Here is a 21860-nt window from a genome sequence, read left to right as displayed (position 1 = left end):
GCTGGGGGGCCAGACACTCTCACCCCCTCCTCCCCAGAGCCTCGCTGTGGCCCCCACAACCCAGACACTCACACCCCCAAAGGGCAGCTGCAGGCAGGGGTGAATCTGTTTTTTGCCGCCCCAAGCACACCATATTTACACTGGGAAGTTTCTCACTCAATAGATAAGGGACTTGCTAAACAAATGTTGTCGTGCCAGAAGTCCAGGCAAGGCCTCCTCTTTTCATGGTTGCAGTCGGCAATAAAAGTCTAGCTTGGCTAGCATGAGAATGAGCAACTGAAGACATAACTTTGATCAGTTAGTGTAAGAAATAAATCTGAATCCTAATAGAACTAGGCTATGGCCATGCGCCTTTGCAATAGTTTGCCATTTAGCTGAAGACATCTATTATGCAAAAGAATAGGAGCACTTTGTCCTTTTCATCCTCATTGTACTTTGACGGGTCAGTCAGGTTTATTTATAAACCCCAGGCTAATTACCTTGCTTCCCGTTTCACTGAACAAAGGTATGTTGCCACCTCTCCTAGCTTCAGCAAGACTTCTCATAAGGACAAGACGTTCTAACAAAAATGGCTGAGGAGGAAAGTAAGAGCTTCTCTGTTGAGCTGAGTGAGAAAGGAGGTATAGAAAACAAAGGATTTGTTCAAAATGAGGCACTTAATGAATGCAATGCCAACAGCCAAGAGGAGATACCAGAAACATGCGCTGTTGGCATCAACTCAGCAGCTGTGCAGAACCAGGACTGTGAAGTTTTGAAGCCCTTTGCAGGAATGCCTAAGGAAGTCTTGCTTAAATTCTCAAGTCAGGCACGGTACAAAGTCACCAGAGAGATCCTCTTCTGGCTCATAATTGCATCTACACCAGTGCTTGTCGGTGCTACAATTGCAATTGTTGCCGTGTCGCCAAAGTGCCTGGGTTGGTGGCAAGCTAGTCCCATTTATCAGATCTACCCACGTTCATTTAAGGACACCAACAAGGACGGGAATGGTGATCTGAAAGGTAGGTGCTCTACATTTTTGTGACGTTCAGTCCTTGGTAGCATGAAGCTGTATGTATTATATATATTTCTGTTACCACAATCTCTCATTCCCTAAAAAGTGGATTAACAGTAGAGGCAGCCACCTGATTAGAGACAGATGGGATCACAAGTTAGCTAATAACCCACAGGCAGCCAGAACTGTGATTATCATTAACCATCTAATCAGGAAGGGCTCAAGCTGCTGAGTCTAAACCTTTATCAAAGTTAAAACCTCCCCAAAGTGTGTGCCACTGTTCAGATCTGGAGTTTCGATTTGGCCCATCAGAGAGAAAAAGAGAGAGAATAGCTGCAAAATTGCAATCCAGATTAGAATTTCCCACCAAAATTTGGGGAGTATTTGGAATCCAATGTGTTATTAGACAATCAGTTAATTGCCATTTTGGATTTTGCGCCATAAAAAATCTGAGGGGGAAAGAAACCATTAACAAATGAAAGAGGAAGAAATGCTATTTTTGAGCCGTTAGGGAGACTCAATACAACTGTATCTGATACGGTACATAGATGATGCCAAATATTAAGAACTCAGTTGACTCACAGAGTTTACTACAAAAAATGGATAGGAAAAGACAAAAAAATAAAATATATATACAAAAGGTACTAGAACATCATATCTTCTATCAGGAAGTGAAGAACAATGTGTTTCTATAGGTGGATAATCAGTGGTAAGCTGGAGCCGGTTCCCACCGGTTCGCAAGAACCAGTTGTTAAATTTAGAAGCTGGTGTAGAACTGGCTGTTAAAGGGGAGAGCCGGTGCACCGTACCGGGGCGGCCTGGCTTCCCCAGGGGGCAATTTAAAGGGCCTGGGGCTTCCAGTAGGGGCTAGATGACCTCTTGAGGTCCCTTCCAACTCTGATATTCTATGAAATTGCCACCAGAGCCCCACTGCTGGAGCACTGGGTAGGGCTGTTTAATAGCTAGGGGCTATTTAAAAAGTCCGGGGCCCCAGCTGCCTCCACCCCATCCTTTAAATAGCTGCTGGAACCCTGCCGCTTCCCCAGGGCTCCGGCGGCTATTTAAAGGACCGGGGTGGTAGAAGCAGGGGAGCCCCGGCCCTTTAAATAGCCCCCAGAGCCCTGGGGTAGCGGGAGGCTCTGGCTGCCTCTGCCGCCCCGGTCCTTTAAATAGCCACCGGAGCCCCGGGCTGCTGCTGCTACCCCGGTGGCGGAGGGGGGAGGAGAAACTTGCGGGTTCTGGGGGGGGCAGTCGGGGGCAGGATGTGGGTTGGGGTCGGATGGATGGTGGTGGTGGTGAGACAGGCACGTGGGGCTTGTACTTACTGCGCGGTTCCCTACCGGGTCTTCCGTGGCACTTCAGCGGTGGGTCCTTCACTTGCTCCCAGTGAAGGACCTGCCGCCAAAAACCCGGAGTGAGTGGACCCGGTAGGGAACCAGTTCTTAGGATTTTGGGAGCTCATCACTGTGGATAATATTTGTGACATGCCATGAACATATATTAGTTTTGATTTAAGAGGAGGGAAACTGGCATGATTTAGGGACTGGAGAGAGCATTAGAGTGAGTGGTAGAGAAAAAGTACAGGTTAAAAGAAGAAGTGGGGTTTTTACCCACAAAAGCTTATGCCCAAATAAATCTGCAAGTCTTTAAGATGCCACTGGATTCCTCGTTGTTTTTGTGGATACAGACTAACATGGCTATCCCTCTGATAATAGGTGAAAAGAGAATGTCTTCTATCTAACTGGAGGTGAAGCCTAGGGCTTTTTTCATTTAAATCACACTTACCTGCTTCTCAGGGTGGTTGTGAGGGTTAAATCACATTCCTTGACAACGAAAATAGAATTCTTTAATCTCAGTATTCCAAAATTGAATGTTACATTTAATGAATGAAAGAATAAAAGCTGTAAGCCAGAGTGTAAATGCTGCTTGAATTAGCATCTTTGTTCTGTTTTTCATGATTAATCTTTTTCAGTTGCTTATTATAGAATAAAGACCTTCAGTTGCCCTCAACCTTTTAACATACTGTGATCTAATACAGCAACACAAAAGTTTTAGGATTCTGCTACCTCTAGCCATAATGGAAGGGAAAGAGATCTCCGCCCATGGACCTGTGTACATCTTCCAGATGGGGGAAACTTAATTTCAACAGAAATGACAACTTTGCCACAGACACATTGTTTTTGTTCTCGCAAAACAGACTTTTTTCTTTATTTACAGGTATCCAAGAAAAACTGGATCATATCATGTATTTAAATATAAAAACGATCTGGATTACTTCTGTTTATAAATCACCCTTAAAAGACTTTGGGTATGGAGTTGAAGACTTCCGGGATGTTGATCCTATGTTTGGAACGATGAGGGATTTCGAAAACCTGATTGCAGCTATACATGACAAAGGTAAACTTGAGCTATGACCAAAAAAAAAAATGCACTGCTCACACATGGAATATAGATGTACTTTTCTTTTTTTACTTCACATTTTGTTGTTTTGTGTTTCAATTTGTGTGTCTTCCATGGGCAGAAGGGTTCAGAACCTAGCAGATTGAATGGGGATTCTGAATAGGGTTACCAACTTTCTAATGGCAGAAAACCAGACACCCTTGCCCCTCGTCCTCTCCCACCACTTTCCTGAGGCACTGCCCCTTTCTTGAGGCCCCGCCCTCCATCCCCCCTCCCTTCGTCGCTTGCTCTCCCCAATCCTCACTCACAGGGGGTTGGGGTGCAGGAGGGGGTAAGGGCTCTGTCTGGGGTTGCTGGTTCCAGGGTGGGGCCAGAAATGAGGGGTTTGGGGTACAGGAGGGGGCTCAGGGCTGGAGCAGGGGTTGGGGATGCGGGGTGCAGCTCTGGGAGGGAGTTTGGATGTGGGAGGAGGCTCAGGGCTGGGGCAGGGGGTTGGAGTGCAGGAGGGGGCTCCAGGCTTGGGCAGAGGGTTAGGGTGCTGGAGAGAGTGTGGGCTCTGGGAGGGAGTTTGGGTGTGTGTGTGTGGGGGGGGTTGGGGGATATGAGGGTGAGGAGTGTGGGCTCTGGGTGGTGCTTACCTTCCGGGAAGGCTGGCATGTCCTCCGGCTCTGCGTGCCAATCCCGCATGCAGGTGCCACCCTCACACGTAGGTGCTCTCCCCGCAGCTCCCATTGGCTGTGGTTTCCAGCCAATGGGAGCTGTGGAGCCGGCGCTTGGGGCGGGGGCAGCACATGGAGATTCTGTGGCCATCCCTATGCCTAGGAGCTGGAGGGACATGTCACTGCTTCTGGGAGCCGCATGAAGCCAGATAGGGAGCCTGCCTGCACCTCCAACTGGACTTTTAGTGGCCCAATCAGCGGTACTGATTGGAGCCACCAGGGTCCCTTTTCAACCGGTTGTTCCGGTCAAAAACTGGTCACCTGGCAAGCCTAGTTCTGAAGGGATGAGTACTGACTGCAGCATTGCAACCCTGTCTATCAATCTTGCAGAACCCTCTCCATTGGGGCTTCATGGAACTTGGCCTATGCAACATTGATGGGAGCTAGGCATGGGAGAGGAAAGCCAGTACTGTAGCATATGGACTCTGTAGATCCTCTAAAATCCACACAGCTCTCATGGCTACTGGTGTTTTGGGATGAAACTTCTTTCACATTCTATGTTGGGGGACAGGCCCTGTTCTCTTTTTGACAGGTTGTATTTATTAGTCCCTGCAGCAATCTTCTGATGACTGAAGCCTGAGATGCTGTCACTTCTATCTTTGCATCCATAAGCAATAACGTTCTTGCTGGAGGTAGAAAATTAAATTAAGAAGATTGGGAAAACTTGGGTTCTTTCACTATCGTGACCTCCTTTGTCTATCTGTTTAGACCCCAGTCCCACAAACATTTATACAAGCACTTAACTTCATACAGGTGAGTAGTCCCATTGACTACAAAGGGACTGCTCATGTGCGCTAAGTTAAAGAGATACATACGTGACTGTAGGATGGGACCTGAGTGTTTGTCTACACTCTAAAGGGTTTCGCTAGTATAGGTTATACCAGTTCCCCAAATTAAATGACCTACACTGAAAAAAGGACTTTTTGCATAACATTTTGGTATAATAGCATCTAAACTCGGACTTTAGCTGACACAGCTATGTTGATCAGTTGTGTGAATCTTCCACTCCCCACTCCCCTTCTTAACTGACAGCTATGCTGGCAAAACTTTTCCGTGTAGACCAGGGCTTAGACTCTAAGCCCATTGAGGACAGAGGCCTCTCTTAACTGTATGTCTGTAAAGCCACCAGTATTATTTTGTCTTCTATGTTAATACTGTAAATTTTGTGACTTGGGATGTTTTGTTTTGATTTAATCTTTCCCACATTTGATTTGTAAGGTTTAAAGGTGATAATGGATTTAATACCAAACCACACAAGTGACAAACACAGTTGGTTTCAGCTGAGTCGCAATCGGACTGGGAAGTATGCGGATTACTACATCTGGCATGACTGTGCACACACTGATGGGACAATCACTCCTCCCAACAACTGGGTAAATACAAGGTTTGGGGTCACCTTCAAATCACAAAATGAATAGGAAAATCACAGCAATGTAGTGAATATGAAACCATTGTGTGGTGGCTGCTGTACACAGCATGTAAACTCAAATCTTTTGTTTCATTAGTAACTTCTGCTCGTATATTTGAGATCATCTGAACGTGAATTAAGATACAAGAATAAGACAGTGAGGCAGCATTTCTTTTCTTTGATTTCATTTGGTTTTAATCTGTTCTGATTTCCATTCCTCTCCTTTAATTTTGTATCTAACACATTTTGGTATATGGTAGAGCTGTCAATTAATCGCACTTAACTCAAGCGATTAACACAAAACAAATTAACTAGATTTTTAAAATCGCAGTTTTAATCACTGTGTTAATAATAGAATAACAATTTAAATTTATGATAAATTTTTGGATGTGTTTCTACATTTTCAAATATATTGATTCCAATTACAACACAGAATACAAAGTGTACAGTGCTCAATTTATATTATTATTTTGCTTAAATACTTGCACTTTAAAAAATGGTATTTTTCAATCACCTCATACAAGTACTGTAGTGCAATCTTTATCGTGAAAGTGCAACTTACAAATGTAGAATTATTTTTTTCCACATAACTGCACTCAAAAACAAAACAATGTAAAACTTTAGAGCCTACAAGTCTACTCAGTCCTACTTCTTGTTCAGCCAATCGCTAAGACAAACAAATTTGTTTACATTTATGGGAGATAATGCTTATTTCCAATGTCATCTGAAAGTGAGAACAGGCATTCACATGGCACTGTTGTAGCCAGCGTCACAAGGTATTTACGTGCCACATATGCTAAACATTCGTATGCCCCTTCATGCTTCGATTTATCTTTTTTACAGTGCAAATATTTATATTAAAAATAATAATATAAAGTGAGCACTTTACATCTTGTATTCTGTGTTGTAAATGAAATCTATATATTTGACTATGTAGAAAATATTTATCATAAATTTAAATTGGTATTCTATCTAGTGCGATTAGAACTACCATTAATCGTGACTTTTTAAATCTCATGATTAATCATGATTATTTCTTTTAATCATTTGACAGCCCTAGTATATGGGCATTCCATTTGGGAAGCTTCTTACCAGCTGTCCTTTATGCGTGCCAACTGTGATGTCAGAAAAACAAACCAGCACATTGCTGGATTATTGCTTTCCTTTCCTAGCCTTCCTAGCAGGCCAAGATACTGGAAATTGGCTTATCTACTTATTTTCCATGTTTTAATTGGAAATCCAACCATTTGCATCTTCTAAACACATGAGCTAGAAACCTACACAGCAACAGTTTTGAGAAATATCTTGAATATTGTCTCAGATCTAACCCACATACAGCTGATGACTTTATTATTCTCAAATATTCACTGTTGCTGATATTTCAATAGAGGCTGTTATGTCAGTTGAGGCTTTGTAGAAACAAGTTTCACAAAACAAGTTTCATATGTCGAATAGAAATGCTCCCATAAAATTAAAGAAAATTCTCAATGAAAACCTGCTTTTAAAAAACATGAATCCTTCCCCTGAGCATTTATAACACAGACATACCAGCATTATACTGGTTTGTGAGAACTGAAAATGAAATTGACTGTAAAGAAAAAGTGAAACTGACTAGTTTATTTTCATTGTCTAACCTGAGAGAAATGCAAAAAGTAAACAATAAACATAGTTATTTAAAATCCAGTTTACTTTTCACAATTATTTTCAGTGTTTATTTTCTAAGTTGTTACTAGTAACAGCAATGTAACAGCTGCTTGTTAGCAACAACAATAATAAATAAGGCTATTTTTTAAAAAGGTATGAAGTTTAACTGTACAGTCTCCCTTTAAAACTTAGTGCCACAAAAAAGGCTTACCATTTCTCTCCATATCTTTTTCTCACAGACTAACAGGAAAGAAAGTCCAGCTCAACATATTGCAAGCTCATCATGTATTTTATAGGTCTGTCAATTAATTGCGGTTAACTCATGCGATTAAGTAAAAAAAAATTAATTGTGATTTAAAAAATTAATTGTGATTAATTGCAGTTTTAATTGCACTGTTAAACAATAGAATACCAATTGAAATTTATCAGATATTTTGGATGTTTTTCTACATTTGCATATATATATTGTATTCTGTGTTGAAATCAATGTGTATATTATTTTTATTACAAATATTTGTACTGTAAAAATTATTTAAAAAAAATAGTATTTTTTCAATTCACCTCATACAAGTACTTTAGTACAATCTCTTTGTCATTAAAATATAACTTACAAATGTAGATTTTTTGTTACATAACTGCACTCAAAAACAAAACAATGTAAAACTTTAGAGACTACAAGTCCACTCAGTCCTACTTCTTGTTCAGCCAATCGCTAAGACAAACAAGTTTGTTTACATTTACAGGAGATACTGCTGCCCTTTTCTTATTTACAGTGTCACCAGAAAGTGAGAACAGGCATTTACATGGTGCTTTTGTAGCTGGCATTGCAAGATATCTACATGCCAGATATGCTAAACATTCATATGCCCCTTCATGCTTTGGCCACCATTCCAGAGGACATGCTTCCATGCTGATGATGCTTGTTAAAAAAATAATGTGTTAATTAAATTTGTGACTGAACTTTTTGGGGGAGAATTGTACGTCCTCTGCTCTGTTTACCCGCATTCTGCCATATATTTCATGTTACAGCAGTCTCGGATGATGACCCAGCACATGTTGTTAATTTTAAGAACACTTTCACTGCAGATTTCATAAAACGCAAAGAAGGTACCAATGTATGAGATTTCTAAAGATAGCTACAGCACTTGACCCAAGTCTAAGAATCTGAAGTGCCTTCCAAAATCTGAGAGGGAAGAGGTGTGGTGCTTGCTTTCAGAAATCTTAAAAGAGCAACACTCCGATGCAGCAACTACAGAACCCGAACCACCAAAAATGAAAATCAACCTTTTGCTGGTGTCACCTGACTCAGATAATGAAAATGAACATGCGTCGGTCCGCACTGCTTTGGATTGTTATCGAGCAGAACGCGTCCTCAGCACTGACGCATGTCCCCTTGAATGGTGGTTGAAGCATGAAGGGACATATGAATCTTTAGTGCATCTGGCATGTAAATATCTTGCGACGCCAGCTACAATGGTGCCACGAGAACGCCTGTTCTCACTTTCAGGTGACATTGTAAACAAGAAGTGGGCAGCATTATCTATTGCAAATGTAAACAAACTTGTTTGTCTGAGTGATTGGCTGAACAAGAAGTCAGACTGAGCGGACTTGCAGGCTCTGACGTTTTTCGTTGTCTTGTTTTTGAGTGCAATTATGGAACAAAAAAAAAATCTACATTTGTAAATTGCACTTTCATGACAGAGACTGCACTACAGTACTTGTATGAGGTAAATTGAAAAATACTATTTCTTTTGTTTTTTTACAGTGCAAATACTTGTAATAAAAATTAATATAAAGTGAGCACTGTACACTTTGTATTCTGTGTTGTAATTGAAATCAAAATATTTGAAAATGTACAAAACATCCACAAATATTTAAATAAATGGTACTCTATAATTGTTTAACAAAGTGATTAATCGCGATTCATTGTTTTAATTGCCTGACAGCCCTAGTATTTTATTAATAGTCCTTTTAATTACTGTTGAAATTCTTAGAAGAACCTATATTGCTTGTACAAAATATACTAGGCTTGGGAAATCATTAAGCAGATTTTATGATGTTTGGTGAGCAATTTCGGAATTTGAGCAAATAAATATTTATATAATATGAGATTGACCAAGCACAAATAGGTCTATTAAAGGTGATAAATACCAGGGTGTAGGCAGAAGTGTACTAGGGTAGATGATTTGCGTATGAAGGATCATATATAGCAGCTGGTTATGTCTTTGCAGGTTAAATAAGTTTGTAGTAGTAGGTGAAATATATGGAAATTGTTTTATAGTTGTGGATGAGATTTATACTTATATGTAAATATGAATTTATTAGGTTAATATTAAGGAATGTTAATGTTAAGGAAAAACATCTCTCCTTTAAATGAGGGTATTTTCTGTTTACGTTTATTCATGAAAAAATAAAATGTTAAAAACAGAGTAGGCTGAGTAATATTAAATTCCGTTTTTTAGTCATTCGTGATTTGAAGATGCACTGAGTACATGCAGCTCCCATTGACTTCAATGTTTTTCACGTAACATCCATATATGTTCAGTAAATTGGATTTTAAATAGTTATATTGCATATTTACTTTTGCATTTCTCTCCTTTGGACAATGAAAATAGACTAATCAGTTTCAGGCCAACTAACTGTTATGGATAGTAAATGAATACTATTTACTAAGTGATGCATGCCTTTCTATATGCTTGTAAAGCACTGTGTAAATTATAATGCTGTGCAAATGCTCATCATTTATTAAGTAATTAATCATCATCATTTTCTTATGTGATCAGGTGAGTGTTTATGGGAATTCCAGTTGGCAATATGATGAGGTGAGAAAGCAATGTTATTTTCACCAGTTCGGGAAAGAACAACCAGATTTAAACTTCCGCAACTCCGCTGTGCTAGAAGAAATCCATGTAAGTATATAATCCACGGCTGCTACTCCAGTAGTAAAGAAACTGTTGGGTTTTATGTTTGTTTTAATTTTTAGAATGTAATTTCTTTATATAGTTGACAATCCAGTGGGAAATAATTCAAGGATTAGTGTCTAAGCAAACAATGCAGACAATGAAGTGTCAACACAAATATACTTGCTTAGGCAAAATGTAAACCATATATTGTAATGCTTCAAGTATCATAGTCTTATCTTTGAAGAGTCTCCTTCTAATTAAAAAAAAGAGGCAGCCTCCCACTGAAAGAGTCACAGACATTGCAGTACCACAGCCTGTAGTGTGCAATGTTCTGACCATTATTGTATTATACTTTTAAAAGGATTAATCATATAATATCTAGGATCTAGTTTCTATGTGTGAGGCTTGCACAAATGTACACCTCTCCCTGGCTGCTCAGAGCAGACTGCACTCATCTCCTGACTCCTAAGATACAGGACCTACCATGTATTTCTTATAATTGTCTTAACCCAGCAGCAAACAAGTCTCTGCCTCCTTCTGCCCTGGGACTTCTCTACTTGGGTCTCAGTAGCACCATTTCCCTAAAACCCCCTCCTGCTGCCCCAGGACCTTCTCTCTGCTATAGGGCCCAATGTGAAGGGAGTGCTCAGTGGCAGGGCAGGTCTGTGTCGTTAGCCCTGACGCTCTCACACAGAGCTATGCCAAGCCCTGAAAATCTTGGGATCGGAGAAGTGTCTCACTTCATTGTGACAGCTCTTCCTGAAGCTTTCAAAATATCATGCTTGTGAAGGATTCACACAAGAGATCATTGCCTTCCCCAGCTGCTCAGAGGGAACTCCCCTTACCCACACCCCACAGGTGGGGGAGCTCCCACTTTATCCTCTTCATCTCCCACCCCATCATTGTCCTCTGCACCCCATTCACCTGCAACCCCCAAATCTGTCTCCTGCTCCCCCCAGTGCCCTGCTCCTCCTCACTCCCTCCTTCACTTCACTTCTCAGTGTCTGGGCTGCTCTCAACAGTCTATGTGGCCTGCCTTGCCCCCTGAATCACAGAGTGGCAGGCATTTTGCCTTTGGGCCTAGCTTTAACCTCATTGAAAATAGTGGGAGGTGGCAGCCAACTTTATTAAGAGCAGCCTGACTTCCAGGCGCAGTTAAAGTATAGGAAAATGGCAGCCATCTTGCTGGCTTCAGCTCCACTGACAGTAATAGAAGGAGCCATTTTGAATAAGGAAAAATTCATGAGTTGGCACCTGTCGTTGTGTATTCATGAAAAGTTCTGAATAGCCCCAAATCGTTAGAGGGGTGCTCAAATCATGACAGTTGGCAATACTGCACATCCTAGAGTGTCTGGACTAGAACAGTCTGATACATTTCAGAAGTGCTGCTGAGCATCACTAGTTCTGTCAGTATGTTAAGGAACAAGAAAACAGTAGGTTAGTGTTTTAAAATGAAGCTCTATTTCGAAAGGCTGGTGCTTTGTGACTTAATAGGAGACCAAAGTCTGAAATCTTTTACATTCTGTGAGGATAAACCAAACAGGGGAAGCAGGAACAGTCAAGCTTTACCAACACCCTGCCAATGTGCCACAGCCAACCTCTGTGTATAAAGGTAGTTCAGTCTCCATGGCCCAAATCATCCTCGGTGTTTTTGTGCTGGTTCTAATTGAGAGGTTTTTACAATATACACAACTGCTCAGATGAGACCTCTTTCAGTGCATGAAATCACCATAGAGGCTGTTGACATGGATACCTGAGGTTGTTTTCAGAATTACTGTAAAGGGACAAGCAATTCAATAAAATGGAGTATGTATTGACCTAATAAAATCAGTGAATCTTTAACATGGACTAGTTGAATTCCATCATATTTTTGATCGAAGTCCTGGCTTGTGCAAGTATATTGTGTATGTAATAATAATAAATGACAGCACTGTGTGCATAATCTATTTTTATTACTTAGTTGAAAGATATTGTTTGGCACATAGTAACATTTACACAGATTGCTGCAGGGGGATTAAACTTTGGACTCATCTGTTAAAATTTAGGACCATTAAAATTATAGTAATAAAATAACCATGCAAGCATGATGTACTTTTACTGATAATAGCTAAACTCTGAATTTGATAAAGAAACCACAGATCCATAACTCTTAACTTAGGTAATCATTTTTCATTTTCCAGAAAATAAATCTGAATTATTTTCACATCAGTTAAATAAGAGAGAACAGATTTAGGAAGTGTTGTTGTGTAAAAGAAAACCTGGTGTCAAAAGGTCTGTGCAGAACAATGAACATTTGTCTCAATATGTTCTAATTGTCTGCAGGCTTGATGAGTGTACCCCAGCCATAGAGCTTAGCAGAATCAGCATTCTTTACCCTCTGTTCCTCTTGATTAGGTATTTACAAACTGTTATAAGGCCCAGATTCTTTGATAGACTAGATCAAAAGTGGCTTCCTGTGAGCTATGTGTTTTTCTGTTCCCTGTCCCCCTTGAATGCTTGGGGCAGTCACGGCTGTATGTCTATTATGGTAGAAAAATAATTTAAATATTTCCATTTTAGTAAGACAAAGTCAGCCATAGATAGTAGCTTCAATCTAAAATGGTCAGCTTTAACCTTACTAAAACTTTAAATTTAAAAACTATGTATTGTTATATAATGTTATATTATATAGTGTTATATTAGAATGTATTATGTATTTAATAAATTATGTGCAATGTATTTGATTTAAATTAATATTTGGAAAGTGGTTGACTCATCAAGAATTATCTTCATTTTATGTTTAGGATATTATCAAATTTTGGCTTGGCAAAGGCATTGATGGGTTTAGTATCAACACTGTTAAATTTCTTCTTGAAGCAACACACCTGAGAAATGAACCTCAAGTGAATAAATCCCAAAATCCGGTAACACATTTTCTGTTTTGAATTTGTTTGCTCCTTATTGTCTTTGGAGATGCATTTATCACTAATACATTTCCCCTTTGAATTGCTAATGGGACTCACTCTTTTTTTTCGGGTAGGTTTTGCATTGAAATGTGTACAGATGAGCTTCAGAAATATATGACTAATTATTTATGGAACTTGCTTTTAGTGGGGCTGTGGGCCCAATAAAGTCAGGAGATGATGCCAACACTGAGAGGCAATAATATTACTGAGTTGACAGAAAGATGTGCATCTTGTTGACTTTGCAAGTCACTACAAGAATCTCATTTATATTGCTTCTGCCTGGAATCTGGTATTCAGCAGCATCTACTGTATGTGTCATGATCACTGGTGTAAACTGGGTTATATAGATTATTCCTCATTTAGATTGATGTGTTCCGCAAATATTTAGCCCCTTGTCTAGCACAGCATTAGATAAATAACTAATGAAGATACAGCTCCAAAACTCTGCAATTAATGTATTATTTAAATGATTCACTATTTCAGATAGATATTTGGAAATAACTGTATTCCCCATAGGGCCACAATACTTGCTATCTTTACTCACAATGAGCGGTATCTTATTTTGTGAGTAGTCCCACTGAAATCCTCAGGGAGCAAAACATTAGTAAAGGTGGCAGAATCAGGGCCTCATTCATCAAAGTCTGTTTCTAGGGAGTAGAGGCTTGGGGCAGTGAGTGGTGCAATCTCTCTCCCCTCTGCAGTCAAGCCAGCTTCAGGGCATGGGAAAGGAAATGCCAGGAGTGTGGGCTACTTTGTATCTTCTTTGCAGCACTATGTCTCAGGTGAAGAGGAAACAAGAGTAGGTAATATCATCATGCCCCCAGTTTGCTAACAGACTCAAGTAAAACATTATCTGAAGTGGTGCACTGTCTTTTGAAAAAACTTTGGAAAGTGTAATTCAATGAACAATAGGTCTAATGCAAAATGTTGCATTCTTCTTCAAGGAGAGTATCTCAGCATATTCTGAGCTGTATCATGACTACACCACCACCCAAGTCGGCATGCATGATATTGTCCGCAGTTTCCGGCGCACCCTGGATAAATTCAGCAATGAGCCTGGCCGATACAGGTAACTCAGTTTGTTAGCATAGCTGTATTGAATTTTCCCTCTAATGCTAAAGGCACAATCTCACCAGTGGATAAACAGGTTTGTCATGGTAAGATGCTTTTGCAAGAATACCAGCCATTAATAGTGACATATAGGTATGTGATATATAGAAAGAAAAATAAATTCTTTTTAAAAACAATGCTAAATTATTAGCTATGTCAAGGTCCATTCTAATTCCATGCAATTCTGATAAAACTCTGAATGAACACAGTTTCCATTTTCTTTTTTAAAAGAACCCACTTGTGTGCTCCTTTGTAGGTTTATGGGAACTGAAGCCAATAACCAGGAAAACATCGAAGCAACAATGATGTATTATGGAACATCTTTTATCCAAGAATCAGATTTCCCCTTCAACTTCTACCTAATTAACATGGAAAACCTCTCAGGAAATAGTATTTTTGAAACTGTGTCTTTGTGGATGAAGAATATGCCCAAAGGAAAATGGCCAAACTGGGCGGTAAGAGTTCAGACATTTAAATGGCATGTTCCTGCTCCTATTACAGCCCACAGCAAAGCTCTCATTGGAGTAAGATCAAGCCCAAAATAACCGTAGCTGTTGTATCTGTGGAATCTACCATGTTCTCTCAGTACACTATAGTAATGGCTGTAGCGGGTCCATGTTATCCATCCTAAGCATATTTACAGGAGTGTGATAGTATTTTTGGCTAGTTTTAAACATAATCATCAGGCACACTGTTTTATTCTTTCAAGATAATATTCCACTCCCCTTTCCCTGGCCAAACAGGGTTTGTGCCAGGAACGATGTGGGGTTTGGGAAAGGCGACAGAATCCACCTCCAAACCCTCAGGCAAATTTGAAACAGCTCCAGACTGCTTCCATGTCAGCTGCTGAAGCTCTGGGACTGGAATAGAGGCTCTGACCCTATGCACCTTCTACCTAAGGGATTGTGGCTTCTGACTCTACCTGTGCATAAAGTGGCTCCACCCCTGCCTCTCTTTTCCCCCATGTTGGCCTGTGGTGCAAGCCAAGCTGCCCAAGTGTGCCTGTACCTTGGACGTCTACCTCCAATGCAGTGGAATCACCATAACCCCAAAGTGCTGAGGGGCTTCCATTAATCCTGTCAGGGTTCCTTCCCGACTCTGAACTCTAGGGTACAGATGTGGGGACCCACATGAAAGCCCCCTAAGCTTATTTACCAGCTTAGGTTAAAACCTGGTACTCTGCCACCACCAAGTGATTTAACAAGAAACAGGGAAAGGACCACTTGGAGTTCTTCTTTTCCCAAAATATCTCCCCAAGCCCTTACACCCCCTTTCCTGGGGAGGCTTGAGAATAATATCCTAACCAACTGGTTACGAAGTGATCAAAGACCCAAATCCCTGGATCTTTGGACAATGGAAAAATCAGTCAGGTTCGTAAAAGAAGGATTTTATTAAAAAGAAAAGGTAAAAATCATCTCTGTAAAATCAGGATGGAAAATAACTTTACAGGGTAATCGGATTCAAAGAGCCCAGAGGAACCCCCTCTAGCCTTAGTTTCAAAGTTACAGCAAAACAGGGATAAACCTCCCTCTAGCAAAGGAATATTCACAAGTTGAGAAAAACAAAGATAAACTAATATGCCTTGCCTGGCTATTACTTACAAGTTTGAAATATGAGAGACTTGTTCAGAAAGATTTGGAGAACATGTATTGATGTCCAGTCCCTCTTAGTCCCAAGAGCAAACACCCACCTAAACAAAGAGCACAAACAAAAGCCTTCTCCCCGCCCCCAAGATTTGAAAGTATCTTGTCCCTTATTGGTCCTCTGGGTCAGGTGTCAGTCAGGTTACCTGAGCTTCTTAACCCTTTACAGGTAAAAGGATTTTGGTGTCTCTGGCCAGGAGGGATTTTTTATAGCATTGTACACAGGAGGGTTGTTACCCTTCCCTTTATAGTTATGACAGCTCCTATTATAATGGATGAATGCTACCCTCACAAAACCAGCACTACACAGCAGAAAAAATAAGTGTGGTCAGCAAAGCAAACATTGGCAGAAAGACATGAGAACTGTAACTGAGGGTGTTTGTGTTAGAATGGAAGACTCTGTTGGCTGGGATGCTAATATATCAGCATTGTTTACTTCTGTCTGTCATGCTGTTGGCAGTATTTCCAGATTTCAGTTGTCAGGCAGAAAATTGTACTGATACAAAAATATTCAAATATTTCCCCTTGAGGATATGGAAATGAAAGAAAAAAGCCAAATGTAATAGTTTGCATTGTAGGATTTAATGTAGAAAACCTTTGAAAATGTAAGAAAAAAGATAATATAAAATGGATGTGATGATCAAAGGATGCCTTAATATATCAATGCATCCTGAGATTTATAGTTAACATTTTGTTACATTAAAAAAAAAAAACACCTCTTTTACTTAATATGATAAGATCTCACTCTGCATTCAGTGATAATGGAATAGATTTGCTACCGTTATACTGTACAGAGCAACATCTCTTGGGGGAGGGGGCGGGAGGGAAGCAATAATAAAACAGTTATGCTACTGAGCACTCTTATCATAAAGCATGTAAGTGCTTGGACAATACAATAGAAATATATATGAAACTTTTCCTCTGGGGCTACTATACATCACTTCACAAGGGAACAGAGACAGATTTTCCTCACTTACACCTCTATAAATGCAGAGGAATTCCACTAGTTTAAATGAAGTTACTTCATGTTTACATTGATGTAAATGAACAGAACTTGTATTAGACCAATGCAATATGGATGTATTTAGTTCTAGTATGGACCTTTATTCTTGTATTTTGATATAAGAAATTATTTTTGTGTAGGTTGGAGACCCTAGCACTGCTCGAATTACGTCTCGGATTGGAAAAGAATACACTAATGTCATAAATATGCTCCTTTTAACTCTTCCTGGGACATCTACAACTTATTATGGTGAAGAAATAGGAATGGAAAATATTGCAACTGAAAATGTGAGTGAAGGACTTATAAATTCAAATCCCCTAAGCAGCCCTATTAGTTCTGAGTACACAGAATTTTCCAACAAAACAGTAACTTTTGTTTAATTAAGCACATATATTTCTCATTCCATTCCCAACCACTGTCCTGTTTCTAAAATAATCTTTCCCCAGTTAAAGGGGAGCAACCACTTGATTATTCTCATTTATTATTATCTCCATGAAAAGTCAGCATTGAGTAGGAGTATTCTGAATGGCAGATGTTCCTCCTTTATTGGTTTCTTACTCACTCACTATGGGAGAGAACTAAGTGTGTGAGAGAACCAGAGTAGCTTCATCTCCTCATGCCCCTGCACAGAGCTAGTAGTTATCCAGCCCTAGATGACCTGAGCACAAGGACTGCATGTGAATAACAGCAATGGTAGGACTAGCCTTCCCAAAGGAGGCTCCTCTGCTCACTGCCCCCAGCCCCTGTAGGGCTGAAGGAAGTATATGGTGTTAAAGGGTGTAGTAGAATAAAATATACAATGCATTCTCATGGCTAATAGTGATAATACACATCTAGGCACCAAAGCATCTGCCTTGGATGCTGAAGAGAGTTCTGTGTTGAGGCAAAGAGTTTCAGTGACAAACCCACCTTTTCCCCTGACCCCTTCAAGTGGATTAATGAGGCCTTCTAGCAGTTAAATCTTTTCAGGAAAACTTTGCCTTTCCTTCCAGAAATATGCTGACAAAGCTTTTCAAGGGCTTTATTACTACAGATCCCAGAGCCTTGTCTGCTGCAAACACAAAGCTGCTTCTTAGAAAGGTCTCACCCTTTGGCACAGCCCTCTCTCTCTGGGGTTTCAATGGCCATCCAATTCTGAGCCCTGGGCCACAGGAGGGAAGGAAAGGTTTTCTTTAACCCTCAGAGACAGGACTCATGAGCAGGGTCTCTGAGAAAGGAGGAGTCATTTGCTGAGGTACACTTTTGCAGCCATGAAAATTTACTCCTGGGGGAATTCTGCACCATAAAATTAAAAATTCTGCAAATTTTATTTACCAAAAACAACACAATATAATTACACCAGTTTCAATTATTTTGGTAATTTATTTCAAAGTACCCATCAGCAAGTATGTCTATAACAGACAAAAAAAATTCAGGACAACCCCCACACACACACCCTTACCCTTTTTTTTGGTGAAACTGCTGAAATGTGTGTGAGAAATATTTCATGTTTTTAAAATTTTACAAAGTTTATCAAATCATTGCAAATGTTACTAGAGCTTTTGGTAATTTAGAGAAGGTGTTCAATCATATATTCAATAAAATTTTTGAAAAAATATTGAAAAACAGTCAGGAAATGTTTTTGAAAAAGTCTATTTTTAACTTTTCAGAACGAAACTTGGAAGTTTTCACAAAGCTAGCTTTTCATTTTTGATCAGCTGTAATAATTTGTTTTGCAACATACAACACAACTGTCACACTTCTCAAAATTTTAAATAATTCCTTACGTTTTGCAAGCAAGTTTTGACATGTTTTTCATTTACCTGTTACCGACCATGAGTTCTAAGAGTATATCTTGCACTTGAGGAGGGAATCCTACAAAAGGACTGATATACACCTCTAGCCCAATATAATGCTGTCCTTGGGAGCCAAAAAATCTTACCGCATTATAGGTGAAACCGCGTTATATCGAACTTGCTTTGATCCGCCGGAGCACGCAACCCCTCCCCCCTAGAGCGCTACTTTACTGCATTATATCCGAATTCATATTATATCGGGTCACGTTATATCGGGGTAGAGGTGTATTGAAAACTGTAATATATTTACAAAGCACTCATCAGGACAGATTACATTTTCTCAGATAATTAGAGCTAAAAATATAATACACTGTAGAACTGTTAACAAGCATGGATACGCTACTGAATAAGGTACTTACAGTCTTCAAATTTAATATAAACTTTGATTATTCAAATATTAGTACAGTATCTCTTTCCAGGATACAGATCACCTCATACATCCACTAACGGCATTTCTATCTGTCAAAGAATTTATATGGTCCTCATTACTATAAAATCTGACCACCTAATAATTATTAATAGCTTTTTATCCTCACACCTCTTCTGGGCAGGGTAGGCAAGTATTATCCCCATTTTACAGATGGGGAACTGAAGCACAGAGTAGATTAAGTAATTTCCCAGAAGTCACACAGAAAATCTGCATCTGAGCTGGGAATTGAACACAGGTCTGCAGCACTCAGTCCAGTGCCAAATCCATTACACAGTTTTTCCTCCCCCTTTCAGTGATAGCTTTTGATTCTCTCTCTTCATGATCCCCCTACACTTGTGGGATTTTTAATTACTTCCTGTAAAGCTTTAGGTCTAGGACCTAATTAAAGTCCCCTATAAAATGAAATAATCTTGACATGACAGAGAAGCTTGAGCAAAAGATTGTTAATTGGATCATTCTTTAGCACATTAACGAGGATGTTTTTGAATGGTGCCCAATACTCTCTTATTTTTAGGTGACCTTCCCAGAGAAGTCACCCATGCAGTGGAATGGCAATCTTCATGCCGGCTTCAGTGAGGGTAACTTAAGCTGGTTACCTGTTAATCTGGACTACCAAAATGTAAATGTCGAAGTAAGTATTTAAATTAAGGACACAGTCGTATGGGTTACAAAAAAATGCTAGCAAAATAGCTTCAGCTAAATGAAGCTCTAATTTGTTTTGATTACTGGAATGTGGCAGTTTAACTAAGTTAAAACTAAAACCAAGAAAAAACAAATCTGTGGAAGAAAAATGGTAAAAAATCTTATTGCAACAGCAAAGGCTATTTTACCACCCCTCATTTAACCAGAAAAATATGGTGATATTGAAGTGATTTTTTTTTAGTCTAATTCATTTAATCTTTCAACATTAATCTGAAATCTACCCACTCCCATTTTAATTTAGATTAATACAAGTAGGCTTTGTTAAACTTAGCAGGAAAATAAGATGGATGCATTTCTAGGTTTGCATATGTTGTTCTGTATAAGACCAAACTTGACAGTTGCTGTTACACCAAGTAGGTCAAGTACTGGTATTGTTGATCTACAACAGTAAACAACAGCAAAGAAAAAACACTTGAAACTAATCCATTGGGGTTGCTTCTGCAGCTCTGAAGTCAGTGGGAGCAAAATCAAGTCCTTGATGCTGAATGCTCTGATTCCTTGGTATGGAATGCTTTGCTGACAAAAAGTGTATGAAGCGCAATGGAAGGAGCAAAGACAGTTGTAGGAGAAGGAGACATGGCTATCATCATGGGTGGAGTGGCAAATGTGGACAATATGGGGAGAGATGGGGTAGATAAGTATATGGAGAGGCAGAGTTGTGAAGGTCCCCAGAGGTTGAGGACAAATAGCTTCAACTTGAATCTGTGGAAGGATTTGCCGTGGGGGCTGAGAGTCTGAAAGCTGGGAAGATAATCTTAGCAGATGTGGTAATCACAAAGTAACATTTCCAACATTTAATGAGGAATAAATGACTACGGTAATGATGTGACTTTTTTTTTTTTTTTTTTTTAAAAACAGGTTCAAAAGACTCAACCTAACTCAACACTGAATCTATATCGAGAGCTAAATTTACTTCGCAACAATGAGCTGCCCATTCATAGGGGATGGATGTGCTACATTTGGAATGACAGCAATGTTTTTGTGTATCTGAGGGAATTAGATGGATTAGACAAAGTCTTTATAATGGTTCTCAATTTTGGACAGGAATCAATCATAGACCTGAAAGCTGTAGTTTCTGAGCTTCCGTCTGAAGCTACCATAAGGCTAAGCACTAATTTTAGCAACACTGGTAAAGTTGTAAATACCAAAACAATTAAAACTGAAAAGGGGGAAGGAATTGTCCTTGAGTATAAAACAAGGAAGACAGTTCATACTATGGAAACTTTCCAAGGGAAGTGTTTTGTGGCTGAAAAAGCATGTTATTCTAGTGCCTTGAATATACTCTACATGCATTGCTAAGCGCTAGGGCATGTAGGAAATTTTGTTTTATGCATTTAAGGCAGGAAAGGTTGATTTCAGGTAAATACTGTGAATAGTGTGGCAATGGCTTTTTAAACTTGCTGGTTTTTGTATTAAATGAACAGCAGCCCATAAACAAACTAATATGGCTTAATTGTCTGGCCTCTTTTATTGGTGTGTGAGCAATGGTGGTGAGTGGAGGGCAGAAGGTGCTTAGCTTAAGGGCAACCAACTAACCAACAACCACGGAGGCTAGAGTTTCCAGAGGGATTGTGAACAGGCACAAGGAAAGGTAAGGATCCTCCCCTGTAAAGCCATCCCTGGGGCTGGTCCATTCTAGATAAGTATTTGTTCAAGGGTAGAACACTAGCCATATGCCTATAGGGCTCCTAGAGGCATTGTGCCTAAGGTATAAAGCTCTTAGGATTTCCTGCTTGAGTGTTGTACCTGTGCACTGTGTACCCCTATTGTGGGCTGTATCTGACTGCCACAACTTAGCCACAAATCCTGTGGCAGTTTACACTCCATAGTACTTGTTTTGCAAGTTTCCTATTTGTGTAATAGGCACTGAATTGTCTGAAATAGTTAGAAGCAAATAAGTCATCAGGTCAGTTTTAAAACCATTCATTTAGAGGAAAGAGAAAATTGAGAGCTGATCAAGGCAAATATGTAACAAACAAGTTTTTAGTACCAGCTGGAAGAGAAATTTACTTACCGAACATTTCATAATTAAAGCTATGATTTAGTCACTGAGGTCATGGCAATCATGGATTCCGTGACTTTACTGGACCTCTGGGACTTCTAGGGCTTCAGGATGGGGAGGCAGGA

At 39.7% G+C, this 21860-nt stretch overlaps 1 protein-coding gene across 1 annotated transcript; it reads left to right on the top strand.

Moving 5' to 3' along the window:
* Nucleotides 1–483: 483 nt before the first annotated feature.
* On the top strand, nucleotides 484–21859 carry SLC3A1 (solute carrier family 3 member 1). Its single transcript, XM_034764429.1, has 10 exons — nucleotides 484–998; nucleotides 3209–3388; nucleotides 5329–5483; nucleotides 9946–10071; nucleotides 12849–12968; nucleotides 13955–14079; nucleotides 14377–14575; nucleotides 16907–17053; nucleotides 19546–19662; nucleotides 20592–21859. Exons 1-10 carry the CDS (start codon nucleotides 569–571, stop codon nucleotides 21030–21032), a joined length of 2040 nt encoding a protein of 679 aa, XP_034620320.1. The 5' UTR covers nucleotides 484–568; the 3' UTR covers nucleotides 21033–21859.
* The last annotated feature ends 1 nt before the right edge of the window (nucleotide 21860 follows it).

Source organism: Trachemys scripta, chromosome 3, assembly GCF_013100865.1.
Source record: "Trachemys scripta elegans isolate TJP31775 chromosome 3, CAS_Tse_1.0, whole genome shotgun sequence".
Classification (NCBI taxonomy): domain Eukaryota; kingdom Metazoa; phylum Chordata; order Testudines; family Emydidae; genus Trachemys; species Trachemys scripta.
Note: the sequence above shows the minus strand (reverse complement) of the source record. Positions and strands in the feature narration are given on the sequence as shown.